The 14526-nt window shown below is 42.7% G+C and overlaps 1 protein-coding gene across 1 annotated transcript in view; it reads left to right on the forward strand.

Moving 5' to 3' along the window:
* LOC143280926 (echinoderm microtubule-associated protein-like 6) overlaps positions 1-14526 on the forward strand; it is a 41483-nt gene that overhangs the window by 15221 nt on the left and 11736 nt on the right. Inside the window, exons 14-25 of the mRNA XM_076585710.1 lie at positions 254-347; positions 637-737; positions 1260-1462; positions 2220-2459; positions 3559-3760; positions 4324-4416; positions 4980-5377; positions 5971-6172; positions 8413-8533; positions 9252-9348; positions 12609-12738; positions 13265-13537. Of these exons, the coding sequence (XP_076441825.1) occupies positions 254-347; positions 637-737; positions 1260-1462; positions 2220-2459; positions 3559-3760; positions 4324-4416; positions 4980-5377; positions 5971-6172; positions 8413-8533; positions 9252-9348; positions 12609-12738; positions 13265-13537 (2154 nt within the window). The remainder of the gene's footprint in view (positions 1-253; positions 348-636; positions 738-1259; positions 1463-2219; positions 2460-3558; positions 3761-4323; positions 4417-4979; positions 5378-5970; positions 6173-8412; positions 8534-9251; positions 9349-12608; positions 12739-13264; positions 13538-14526) is intronic.

A 14526-nucleotide genomic window follows, 5' to 3' on the forward strand; every position in this document is an offset into this window, starting at 1 on the left:
TTCTGCCGTGGCACCTCATATAAGACCAGTGGTTCAACTCATACAGATTACACTTATGATTATGTGCTTGAGTGGATATGCCACATGCACCATAACTGCCATTGTTGCGACGGTTAGTCATGTTTTGTTTTAGGGTGTGGATATAGTTGACAGTGTTCATTTGGTTTTGACTTTTTCGGCTGATGGAAAGCAACTGTTCTTTGTTTGTGTGGACAAATTTTTGAAGGTGTTCATTTTGTTTCGACTTTTTCAGCTGATGGAAAGCGACTGGCTTCTGTTGGTCTGGACGACAACCACAGTATTGTTGTGTGGGACTGGAAGAAAGGAGAGAAACTTGCCACTACCAGGTAAGTGGAATGTGTGTGTGTGTTTGTCTGTGTGTGTGTGTGTGTGTGTGTGTGTGTGTGTGTGTTCATTACCAATCATCATCACCAGCATCGTTTTCATTATTATTATAGTTATCATTATCATTCTGATGATGATTATTATTATTACTATACCACTCAAGAGTTTTGTGACATAAACCTGTCTTGTCTTGTTCTTTGTTTAACAATGTTTGCAGGCTATATATTTATTTTGTGTGAACATGATCACTAAAGAATTCATTGTAAATGTTGTTGTTGTTGTTGTTCTCAGAGGTCACAAAGACAAGATCTTTGTCATCAAGTGGAATCCCTTTGACACTGCCAAGCTGGTGACTGTGGGCACCAAGCACATCAAGTTCTGGAATCAGACAGGTGGGTTGTATTGTAGTGCAGTGCAGTGCTGTGCTGTGGAGTGGAGTGGTGCGGAGAGTAGGGTAGTGGAGTAGAGTGTTGAGTAGTGTAGTGTAGTGAAGTGGAGTGTAGAGTACTGTATCGCATTGCATTGCATTGAATTGTTTTGTAGTGTACTGTATTGTATTGCATTGCATTGTCTTATATTGTATTGCATTGCATTGTCTTGTCTCATCTTGTCTTGTCTTGTCTTGTATCACAACAGATAACTCTGTGTGAAATTCGTGCTACTGTCCACTGTGAGGGCACATCACCATAGTGCTGCACAACCCTTTTTTTCTTTCTTTTTTTCTGTCTGCAACTGTTATTATTTTATCATCAAATTGGATTTTCCTGGAGAATTTTTTTTTCCGTGTGTGTGTGTGTGTGTGTGTGTGTGTGTGTGTGTGTGTGTGTGTGTGTGTGTGTGTGTGTGTGTGTGTGTGTGTTACAGGCAATGTGTCTTAAATTAATGATGCTACATTGAATGTGGGCGTGTTACAGGTGGAGGTTTCACTTCCAACAGAGGCACGGTGGGGCAGGTGGCCAAACTATGTGACATGCTGTGCGTGTGCTATGGCAAGACGGCTGACGTCTGTTTTTCCGGTGGCTCAGACGGCAATGTGTTCATCTGGAATGGCGTCACTCTGAAGAAGGTGGTCAAGGCACATGAGGGGCCAGTGTTCGCCATGCACTCCCTGGACAAGGTGAACTGGGGTTTTGATAATGATAGTAATTGAAATGATGATAATGAACCATTTTTATTTAACACAAAATCTTTTTTATTGCAAATGGTGCCCTCTTTTCACATGCTTGCGTGTACGCAGATAGATGGACAGACAGTCAGACAGAAAGACGCACACACACACACACACACACACACACACATTTAGACTGAAGTGATTATCTTATGCGATTAAGTTTTCACACACACACACACACACACACACACACACACACACACTCTCTCTCTCTCTCTCTCTCTCTCCCCCATCTTTGTATTTCCTTAATTTAATCTTTTCATTTGTGAGGGTAGAATGAAAGCAGGCCGTTTTGTGCTTTCTTTTTCCCTTCCCTTGTATTTCCTCAACTGATTTATTCTTTTTCCTTTGTGTGGGTAAGATTGGGGGGAAAAAAAGCTGTTGTGTGCTGATATTTCTTTCCCCTCAAATAAATATATTTTGACTTTGATTTCTCTGTCACACCTCAACAACAATAAGGCATCACTGTGTTTGGACAAATCCATATACTCTGCCCCACATCTGCTAGGTAGATGCCTGACCAGCACCCAACATGCTTAGTCAGGCCTTGAGTGCACACATATATATTTGTGTACCTATCAGAGTGGATTTCTTGCACAGAATTCAACAAAAATAAATCACACGCCATAACTCTTCCCCTCCTTGCCTCCCCACCCAACCCCACCCCTTCACCAACTCTCTCTCTCTCCTCTGTGGACAACAGGGCTTTGTGACTGGTGGGAAAGACGGAAAGATTGGGCTGTGGGATGACCAGTTTGAGCGCTGTCTGAAGACATACAGCATCCAGAAGGAGGCCATCACGGCTGAGTCGAAGGGCCTGCTGACCATGGACATGCCTGCAGTGCGGGCCATCGTGCTGGGCCACGGCAAGATCCTGGTGGGCACCATGACTGGGGAGATCCTGGAGGTGGACAAGGCTGGGCCCATGGCCATTGTGGCTCAGGTCAGTCAGTTTTGGGAGGATGTGTGTGGATGAAGAGGCGAGGAGGGCAGGGAGGTATGTGTGTTAAACGCTTGCATACATCTGTATTTAACAATTGTGTCTGTGTGTTTTGAACATTTGCATACATCTGCATCTGCAGCAATTGTGTCTGTGTGTTTGAACACTTGCATACATCTGTATCTGCAATAATTTGTCTGTTTAACTCACTTCGAACGACTAGTTCTCTCCCTTGCTTTTCCTGCAGACGACCCATTTATTAGGGTTAGGAAAAAATCACAAAAAATACAAAACATAAAGTAACTGAATGAAACTCACAGTACTTGACCCACTGACCCCTCTCCTTATGTCGTGTGAACACCTACCCCCCTCCCTCTTCACTGCTCTCAGAAGCTGAGTCACTATCAGTACCTTCTTGCTGGTAGCTTTCTTCACTGCAGATACTTTATTCAACATCTTCATCATCCTCATCGATGTCGAAACTGTCAAGTTTGAAGCATTTCAATCACTTCAGCAGCGGTAAAAGCCGCTGTCATGATCTAGTTTGCTCCAAACATTTCCACTTGTATTGCCTGCGATGCCATTTTCGATATGTATGCAGATTAGCTTGTCGTGTGGGTTCCTGATCTCACTGGCTCACTGTGGAGTGTGTTGTTAAGGAATCTCATGAAGAAACTTTCCATTCGACCCTTGACACGTTTGCAGTGCACGGTGCAACTGCAATTGATATGCTACCCCATGAGGAAAACATGGAAAAAATTTTAATTGTCAAAACCGCTATAGCATTCCGTGGTCCGGAACACTACCTTACGTCAGGAACGCTATAGCGTTCCATCGTCCGGAGTGAGTTAAACACTTGCATGCATCTCAGTCTATGACAATTATGCCTGTCGGTTAAAACACTTCTATACGTCTGTATCTACAATAATTGTGTTTGTGTGATTAAATGCTGGCATACTTCTGTATCTACAACAATTGTGTCTGTGTGTCTAATTGCTAGATACTTCTGTATCTACAACAATTATGTCTGTGTGTCCAAATGCTAGATACTTCTGTATGATAAGATCTGTCATAAAAAAAATGTTGAACATAATTTATCTAGGGTCACAAGGAAGGAGAAGTGTGGGGGCTGGCAGCTCACCCGAAGAAGGCAGTATACGCCACAGTGAGTGATGACAAGAGTGTGCGGTGCTGGTCATACGAAGGCAGCCACCAGTTGGTCAGCTTCAAGGTCCTCAAACAGGCTGGCCGCTGTCTGGACTTCTCCCCTGATGGCAAAGCTCTGGCTGTGGGACTGAAAGACGGTAAACATTGAAACTAATGTCCTGCTATTTTTTATGATGATAATCATGTAAACAACAACTTCAACAACAACAACAATAATAATAATAGTAATAATGATAATGATAAGAAGAAGAAGAAGAATATTGATGATAATAATGATGATGATAATGATAATGAAGTTAAGAATTATGATATCAATGATATAGACTGATGCTAAAACCTCCTTACACACATGTTTGCAGTGTTTGTAGAAAGAGAGAGAGAGGGTTTTTTTTTTCTCATAAACTGAATCAAAATTTATTTCCCCCCAAAATCACTATTTCAGACTCCCATGACACAGAGCTCTTCGGTATTTAGTTCTTTTTGTTAAGACTTTATTTTAACAAAATACAAAGAAAAAGAAAGAAAAAAAAACATTTTAAAGAACTTTTTTTTTATAAAACAATACCCCCTGCATCAGGCATTATACAGTAAGCAATGTCAGCAAGCAGGTCCACCATTTTTTATTTAAAGCAGCAGTTTTTTGTCTTGAATATAAACAACTGACCCTGTTTTATACATGTGTGTGTGTGACTGTTTTTAGGCAGCTTCGTGGTGCTGAACTCCGAGACCATGGAAGAAATGGCACGTTTCCATCACAGAAAGGAAGAAATCTCTGACATCAAGTTTTCTCCTGGTATGTTCTCATTTCATAACTTTTTTTTTCTTTTCTTCTTTTAGATCTGTGACTAGTGTGAGTCCAGATTTTCTACATTTGCTCTTTTATTTATTAATCGTATGTGCTGCTGATGACTTTCAACATTTGCTGTTTTATTTATTCAGCCTCTGTGTGACTGGTTATTTTCTGCATTTTGCTCTTTCTTTTTGTTATTTACCTTGTGTGCGATTGCTGATTTACTACAACTGTAGTTTTAGTTAGTTAGTTTTCTCTTGTTTTCCACATGATCAAGTTTATGCCAAGGTCAGGAATCTGCTCCTTTTGTTTGATTTATTTCTCTTTTTATTTCAAAGAAGATGTGGTATGGCATGTATGGATCAGATCCCCCACCATCCTGACCAACTGAACCGTGTCACAGATAATAATGATGATAAGAGATTGTACTTATATGGCGCAAACTCCCCATGTAATGGGCTCCAAGCGCCATACATGAAACAATACATATACAATTGTGCACGTGCACGTGAAAAAACACCACATACATGTGCATCTATTCACCAAGACAGTACTACAAATTGCAGATGTGGGCAAGTACCTGGCCGTGGCCTCCCATGACAACTTCGTGGACATCTACAATGTGCTGGGCGTGAAGCGGGTGGGCACCTGCAAAGGGGCATCCAGCTACATCACCCACATCGACTGGGACGCCCGCGGCAAAGTCCTCATGGTCAACTCCGGAGCCAAGGAGCAGCTGTTCTTTGAGGCCCCGCGAGGGAAGCGCATCACGCTGCGCAACACAGAGGTGGAGAGGTTCGACTGGGCCAGCTGGACCAGCGTGCTGGGCGCTACGTGTGAGGGGGTGTGGCCGCCCAAGTGTGACGTCACGGACGTCAATGCTGCCTGTCTGTCCCCCGACCGAGGGCTGCTGGCCACGGGGGATGACTTTGGTTTCGTGAAGCTGTTCCGCTACCCTGCCAAGGTGAGTGGTGGTCGTGTTGGTGGGAGGGTTTGTTGGGGGGCGGGGGGGGTTTGGCGGGGGTGACTGGGTGGTTCATGGGGTGGGTTGGGTGTGGGTTTGTGTGGAGAGGGTGTTGTGTGTGTGTGTGTGGTTTGGTGTGTGTGGGGTGTGTGTGTATGTGGGCTGGTTTATATGAGTCTGTGTGTCCAGTGCATGTGTGTGTCTTTGTGTGGGCATGTGTGTGTGTTATACAAAGAGCTTTAAATAGATTGATTAGAAACAGTCGAAACACAGATACTGTCTCAGTGTTTCCCTCTCTTTCTCTCAGGCCAAAGCTCACACACACACACACACACACACATGCGCACACACACACACACACACTCTCTCTCTCTCTCTCTCCCTCTCTCTCTCTCTCACACACACACACACACACACACACACACACACACACACACCACCCACACCATACCAAACACTGACCTCCGCAATCACTCAGTCACACACAAACACACCCACACACTCCCCACTCTCACCACACTGACTATACATACACCTTAGTCACCCTTTAATTCCCCACCCTTCCCTTCATCCTTTGTGTGGACGGTGTCCAGGGGAAGTTTGCCAAGTTCAAGAAGTACCCCGGCCACAGCGCACACGTGACCAACGTGCGCTGGACCAAAGACGGACAGAAGCTCATCTCCTTGGGGGGAGCGGACACAGCGGTGATGGTGTGGGCCAGACAGTCCGCTCTGGAGAAAGGAGGAGGGGTGCAGGGTGACAGCGATGATTCCGACACAGACTCTGAGGAGGAAGGTGATGGTGATTCTGACACAGACTCTGAGGAAGACATTTATGATAGCGATGATTCCCTGAGGAAGAAGGTTATGATAGCGATGATTCCACTGAGGAAGAAGATAATGATACAAAGTCTGAGGAAGAAGGTAATGATAGTGATGATTCCTCTGAGGAAGAAGGTCATGATAGTGATGATTCCCCTGAGGAAGAAGATAATGATACAAACTCTGAGGAAGAAGGTTATGATAGTGATGATTCCCCTGAGGAGGAAGATAATCATAGTGATGATTCCCCTGAGGAAGGAGGTTATGATAGTGATGATTCCCCTGAGGAAGGAGGTTATGATAGTAATGATCCCCCTGAGGAAGAAGGTTATGATAGTGATGATTCCCCTGAGGAAGGAGGTTATGATAGTGATGATTCCCCTGAGGAAGGAGGTTATGATAGTAATGATCCCCCTGAGGAAGGAGGTTATGATAGTGATGATTCCCTTGAGGAAGAAGGTGATAATAGTGATGATTCCTCTGAGGAAGAAGTTATGATAGTGATGATTCCCCTGAGGAAGAAGGTAATGATAGTGATGATTCCCCTGAGGAAGAAGGTAATAATAGTGATGATTCCCCTGAGGAAGGAGGTTATGATAGTGATGATTCCCCTGAGGAAGAAGGTTATGACAGTGTTGATTCCCGAGGAAGAAGGTTATAACAGTGTTGATTCCCCTGAGGAAGAAGGTTATAATAGTGATGATTCTCCTGAGGGAGAAGGTTATGATAGTGATGATTCCCCTGAGGAAGGAGGTTATGATAGTGATGATTCCCCAGAGGAAGGAGGTTATGATAGTGATGATTCCCCTGAGGAAGGAGGTAATGATAGTGATGATTCCCCTGAGGAAGGAGGTTATGATAGTGATGATTCCCCTGAGGAAGGAGGTTATGATAGTGATGATTCCTGAGGAAGGAGGTTATGATAGTGATGATTCCCCTGAGGAAGGATGTTATGATTGTGATGATTCCCTTTAGGAAGAAGGTAATGATAGTGATGATTCCCCTGAGGAAGGAGGTAATGATAGTGATGATTCCCCTGATGAATATTATGATAGTGATGATTCCCCTGATGAATATTATGATAGTGATGATTCCCCAGAGGAAGGAGGTTATGATAGTGATGATTCCCCTGAGGACAAAGGTAATGATAGTGATGATTCCTCTGAGGAAGAAGTTATGATAGTGATGATTCCCCTGAGGAAGAAGGTAATGATAGTGATGATTCCCCTGAGGACAAAGGTTATGATAGTGATGATTCCCCCGAGGAAGGAGGTTATGATAGTGATGATTCCCCTGAGGAAGAAGGTTATGATAGTGATGATTCCTCTGAGGAAGAAGTTATGATAGTGATGATTCCCCTGAGGAAGAAGGTAATGATAGTGATGATTCCCCTGATGAATGTTATGATAGTGATGATTCCCCAGAGGAAGGAGGTTATGATAGTGATGATTCCCTTTAGGAAGGAGGTAATGATAGTGATGATTCCCCTGAGGAAGAAGTTATGATAGTGATGATTCCCCTGAGGAAGAAGTTATGATAGTGATGATTCCCCTGAGGAGAAGGTAATAATAGTGATGATTCCCCTGAGGAAGAAAGTAATGATAGTGATGATTCCCCTGAGGAAGAAGGTTATGATAGTGATGATTCCCCTGAGGAAGAAAGTAATGATAGTGATGATTCCCCCGAGGAAGAAAGTAATGATAGTGATGTTTCGGACACAGACTCTGAGGAAGAAGGTAATGATTGCGATGATTTCCAACACAAAATCTGAGGAAGAAGGTAATGATAATGATGAGTGTTTCATTCAAGAAAGGCCAAAGCCCCATTTCAAGAGTTAAACATAAATAAGACACAGTTTCAAGTAATAATGGGCACATGAATATCTGTTTATATGTGGTATCCTGTATTTTGGACTATATGATACTATCAACTCATAATGTTCCCTAAACTTTGAGGAAGAAGGTTCAGACTGAATGCTGGAAAAGTTTTCACTGAAATTTCTGTGGCGAAAGACACAGACACTGAGGAAGAGAGTAACAAATTGAAGAGAAATTTACTTGCAAAGTTTCCTTTGAACATTTCTGTAATGGAAGACGTAGACTATGAGGAAGAAGTTAACAAAATGTGAAAATAATTTTACTATGTGCCCTTTATTAATGAGTTTCATTCATTCATTCATTCATTCTCTGTTGTTGTTTTTTGTTTGGTCTCCAGGTTACGACAGTGACGTGGAGAGGGAGAAGAAGATTGATTACAGCACCAAGATCTATGCCAGCCCTGTGCAGGAAAAAGAGGGCATCAAGCCCCATCTGCAGGATGTGGATGAAGTGGACAAGTAAGAACAGTGAAATCAGACCTGATATTGATCTCTTTTTTAAAACTAATTTGAAAACTGATAAAGACATGCAATTCTTTGTAGAAATGTACCCAAAAAAATTGTTTAAAAAAAGGTATCCATATAGGTAGTTTTGCAGTTGTGTGTATGATTTGCAAAAACAAAAATCCAACTCAAAACATGAATGTACGAAAAATGTTTGACATTGGATTCCCCAGTTCAGTTAGGAAAAAAAAAAAGTCTTTCAAAACACATCTCCTCCATTCTGCCTACCAGCTTTTTCACTAATGTGCTTCTTGATCTTTTGCTGGTCATGTGGTGTGCATATGCAGATAGATTCATGAGCATCCCCCCACCCCACCACCACCCTCCCCCCATCCCCCAGCTGGATGACAACGATGGTCATCATCAATCTCGATGGACACACACCATATGCAGGTGTCTTTGTTTGCGTATTTGTGGGTGCACAAGGTTGTTCTTGTTCTTGAATGGTGCACTTTGATAAGTATGTATGTTTATGTATCAGACCTTTTTATTGCAAACACCACAACATCCCTGCCTGGGAGGTGAGATGATCAGTCTGCAGAATTATTACATTGATCTCAGTACTTTATTTATTGGTTAACTGTAAACTGTGCCTCATTTATGACTTTCTAAATGCTGTCTTTCCACCCATTTTGGCACACGCACAAAAAAGTAAATGAATGTTTTGTTACAGGCCAGCTGTGAGTCGCAATGCCCCAGAACCTCCCAAAGTGAAGAAAGTGGAGCCAGCCACCTCCGGGGGAAAGAAGAGAAAGATGACGCAAGTGACGGTGAGGGGTGGTTTTGATCATCATGTTGTTTATGACACAAGTGACGGTGGGGGTGGTTTTGATCATCATGTTGTTTATGACGCAAGTGACGGTGAGGGGTGGTTTTGATCATCATGTTGTTTATGACACAAGTGACGGTGAGGGGTGGTTTTGATCATCATGTTGTTTATGACACAAGTGACGGTGGGGGTGGTTTTGATCATCATGTTGTTTATGACGCAAGTGACGGTGAGGGGTGGTTTTGATCATCATGTTGTTTATGACGCAAGTGACGGTGAGGGGTGGTTTTGATCATCATGTTGTTTATGACGCAAGTGACGGTGAGGGGTGGTTTTGATCATCATGTTGTTTATGACGCAAGTGACGGTGAGGGGTGGTTTTGATCATCATGTTGTTTATGACGCAAGTGACGGTGAGGGGTGGTTTTGATTATCATGTTGTTTATGACACAAGTGACGGTGAGGGGTGGTTTTGATCATTGTGTTGTTTATGACACAAGTGACGGTGAGGGGTGGTTTTGATCATTGTGTTGTTTATGACACAAGTGACGGTGAGGGGTGGTTTTGATCATCATGTTGTTTATGACACAAGTGACGGTGAGGGGTGGTTTTGATCATCATGTTGTTTATGACACAAGTGACGGTGAGGGGTGGTTTTGATTATCATGTTGTTTATGACGCAAGTGACGGTGAGGGGTGGTTTTGATCATCATGTTGTTTATGACACAAGTGACGGTGAGGGGTGGTTTTGATCATTGTGTTGTTTATGACACAAGTGACGGTGAGGGGTGGTTTTGATCATCATGTTGTTTATGACGCAAGTGACGGTGAGGTGTGGTTTTGATTATCATGTTGTTTATGACACAAGTGATGGTGAGGGGTGGTTTTGCTCATCATGTTGTTTATGACACAAGTGACGGTGAGGGGTGGTTTTGATCATCATGTTGTTTATGACACAAGTGACGGTGAGGGGTGGTTTTGATCATTGTGTTGTTTATGACACAAGTGACGGTGAGGAGTGGTTTTGATCATTGTGTTGTTTATGACACAAGTGACGGTGAGGGGTGGTTTTGATTATCATGTTGTTTATGACACAAGTGACGGTGAGGAGTGGTTTTGATTATCATGTTGTTTATGACACAAGTGACGGTGAGGAGTGGTTTTGATCATCATGTTGTTTATGACACAAGTGACGGTGGGGGTGGTTTTGATCATCATGTTGTTTATGACACAAGTGACGGTGAGGGGTGGTTTTGATCATCATGTTGTTTATGACACAAGTGACGGTCAGGTGTGGTTTTGATTATCATGTTGTTTATGACACAAGTGACGGTGGGGGTGGTTTTGATCATCATGTTGTTTATGACACAAGTGACGGTGAGGGGTGGTTTTGATCATCATGTTGTTTATGACACAAGTGACGGTGGGGGTGGTTTTGATCATCATGTTGTTTATGACGCAAGTGACGGTGAGGGGTGGTTTTGATCATCATGTTGTTTATGACACAAGTGACGGTCAGGTGTGGTTTTGATTATCATGTTGTTTATGACACAAGTGACGGTGGGGGTGGTTTTGATCATCATGTTGTTTATGACACAAGTGACGGTGAGGGGTGGTTTTGATCATCATGTTGTTTATGACACAAGTGACGGTCAGGTGTGGTTTTGATTATCATGTTGTTTATGACACAAGTGACGGTGAACAGTGGTTTTGATCATCATGTTGTTTATGACGCAAGTGACGGTGAGGAGTGGTTTTGATTATCATGTTGTTTATGACACAAGTGATGGTGAGGGGTGGTTTTGCTCATCATGTTGTTTATGACACAAGTGACGGTGAGGGGTGGTTTTGATCATTGTGTTGTTTATGATACAAGTGACGGTGAGGGGTGGTTTTGATCATTGTGTTGTTTATGACACAAGTGACGGTGAGCAGTGGTTTTGATCATTGTGTTGTTTATGACACAAGTGACGGTGAGGGGTGGTTTTGATCATTGTGTTGTTTATGACACAAGTGACGGTGAGGGGTGGTTTTGATCATTGTGTTGTTTATGACACAAGTGACGGTGAGGGGTGGTTTTGATCATTGTGTTGTTTATGACACAAGTGACGGTGAGGGGTGGTTTTGATCATTGTGTTGTTTATGACACAAGTGACGGTGAGCAGTGGTTTTGATCATTGTGTTGTTTATGACACAAGTGACGGTGAGGGGTGGTTTTGATCATTGTGTTGTTTATGACACAAGTGACGGTGAGGAGTGGTTTTGATCATTGTGTTGTTTATGACACAAGTGACGGTGAGGAGTGGTTTTGATCATTGTGTTGTTTATGACACAAGTGACGGTGAGGAGTAGTTTTGATCATTGTGTTGTGTTGTGCACATGTCACATTAATCCCTTGACTGCTGCTGACAAACACACTAGTCCGTGAAGGGCTGTCGCGTCACTGAGATAAGTCTGAGATTACAGGTCAGGATTTTGGTCTACATTCTTTTTGTCTGGATATTTCCCCCTGGGAACTGCATTACCTTTGTTCAGCAAAATCAGTCACACCACTTGAAATTACACAAGAAGTAGATTCTTGCATTTTAGATTTATGCCACACTGAAGTTCAGCAGTTAGGGGGTTCACAGACCTGCTGTGTCGATGTGGTAGTCATTCTTATTAACTTGAAACCTTTTTTTTTTTTTTTTTAAAGTGCACACATCAAACTTGTAGAAGAAAATAGGAAAGAAATCACAAGTTTTCAGGATGCGTTTGACAAGATCGGTCATGTGCCGGTCTTTTTTCGTTGCCGTGTAATGGTTTCTTATGAGTTTGATAATAATTGTGATGATACTGAGTATCTATAATGCACTCTACCTCAGCCATATAATTTCAGTCATAAGGTATAATCACAGTTTTCAGTTATGCAGCAAAAATTATCTGGATTGTCTTGGAAAGTAATGCAAATTTTATTGATCAAATGAACTGAATTGGTTTGAATAAAATAAAATAAAAATTAAAAAAACAAAGATATCCAAACTGAAATAAGAAATTAAAAACCTTCTGCTAGGTCATCATGTTTATATGATCTATTGTCATTTCACAGTCTTAATCTTTCACTGCAAAAAAAGTAATGTTACAATAAATTTGTGATTTTTTTTTTTTTTTTTTTTTTCAGAACAAAAGGATCACATTCTGACTGACCATCACAAAAAAGAAGAAATAACTCATCTCTTGCAGGGTCTTTTTCAGTCATTTTTCTTTCAATTTTCCTTCCAGAATTTGGAGCTGGAGTACATCCATGGCTACCGTGGATTCGATGCCCGTAGCAACCTGTACTATGTGAACGATGGTGCTGACATCATATTCCATGCTGCTGGGGCCGGCATCGTGCAGAATCTGTCCTCTGGTGAGATGTGTTTACACTGCCCTGTCAAGTGTGGTGCTTGTCTGTGTAGAGATGTGAAGATGTGTGCATTTGTGTTGTGTGTGTGTGTGTGTGTGTAGGTGTGTGTGTTTGAGTGAATGTGCACATGCATGTGTGTGTGTGTGTGTGTGTGTTTGTGTGTGTGTTACTCTGTGTATGTGTGTGCATGTGCGCACATGTGTGTTTGTGTATCTGGTCTAGGTGTGTTGCGTATGTATATACGTGTGCATATGTGTGTTTGTGTGCATATTTCTATATATACGTGTGTATGTTCTGCTGGGTGATGTATATTTTCTGTACTTACATGTTTGAAATGAATGCTATGCACCTAACGGCAGCCATCAGTCAGCTGTATCCAAGCAGGCTGCCTGTTGTGCAAAGGACTGTGTTTGTAAAGTGCTTAGACTTTGGTTTCTTATCAGTGATAATATTTTTTGTAGGGTTCTGTTTTGTGATGTCTGTGACTGGAACTATATTTTCGGCTGTGCCTTGTCTCTTGGTTCAACAGGCATGCAGTCCTTCTACCTGAAACACACCGACGACATCATCACCCTGACAGTGAACCAGCACCCCAAGTTCAAGAGCACCGTCGCCACGGCGCAGATTGGAAACCCTCCGGCTGTGCACATCTGGGATGCCATCACCAAGGAAACGTTGTCCATCTTGCAGGGAGATCACTCTGGAGGCATCTGTTCTCTGGACTTTTCGTGCACGGGGAAGATGTTGCTGACGGTGGACTTGGAGGAAGAGCATAACATCACTGTGTGGAGGTGGCAGGAAGGTGGGTGTCTGCTCCTTGCCTTCTGTGCTTCCCCTTTATTTCTTTGATTCTGAGAGTCCTGGGTTTGAATCCTGATTATTCGTACCTGCTAGGTTAAGGGTAGGTATGTGTATCGTAACTTGAATGTTAGATTAAATCATGTTGGAAGCTAGATCAACGTCTTGACAAAGAAGATAAACCGAAGGTTGTTTACCCGTTGGTAGGAAGTCCCTCATTCCAGTCCCTACACACATGTCCAGACCGTCACAGTTAAGTCATTTTTCATTAATCATCGACTGCTGTCGCATCCGCTAAGGTGATATCGTCACAGTATGTTTCCTTTCTCCCAGATACACAAACCCTCTTAGTGTCTGAACCCGCTTCATGTGAACGCTCATGCAGAAGATCAGATCCGCATGTTAACGATCCCGTAATCCATGTCAATGTTCAGTCAGTTGTGGAAACAAGAACTTACCCAGCATGCATACCTCTAAAAACAGAGTATAGCTGTCCACTTCACCAGGTAAAACGGTATACACATAAAATCCCATTCTTAAATGTGGGGGAACATGAGACCTGCAGTTTACAGATGCAGAAGAAGAAGAATTTCTTTATGTTTTCTGAGGGTCTGGGTCTGAACCCCAGTCACAGCGCCTGATGGGTTCAAAGGTGGATACTTTGCCTTTCCCCCATGTCAACATAAGTAAAGACCCGCTAGTTCCTGAACTCTCATCTTTTGAATGTGTATGCACAATATCATGTCAGAGTTAGGTGGAATATGGAAACAAGGACATACCTACCATGCACGCTCCTGAAAGTGGAGTGTGGTTGCCTACTTGGCAGGTAAAAACAGGGTCATGCACATGAAAGCCCACTCATATATACATGTGCGAATATGGAAGTTGCAGCTCACCAGTGCAAAAGAAGTATCCTAAAACTAAACATTCAGTTGTTCAATTCAAGAATGTGTGTTGGTTTTTGGCTTGTGATGTGGTGTGTGTGTGTGTGTG

This window comes from Babylonia areolata, chromosome 4, assembly GCF_041734735.1.
Source record: "Babylonia areolata isolate BAREFJ2019XMU chromosome 4, ASM4173473v1, whole genome shotgun sequence".
NCBI classification, from domain to species: Eukaryota; Metazoa; Mollusca; class Gastropoda; order Neogastropoda; family Buccinidae; genus Babylonia; species Babylonia areolata.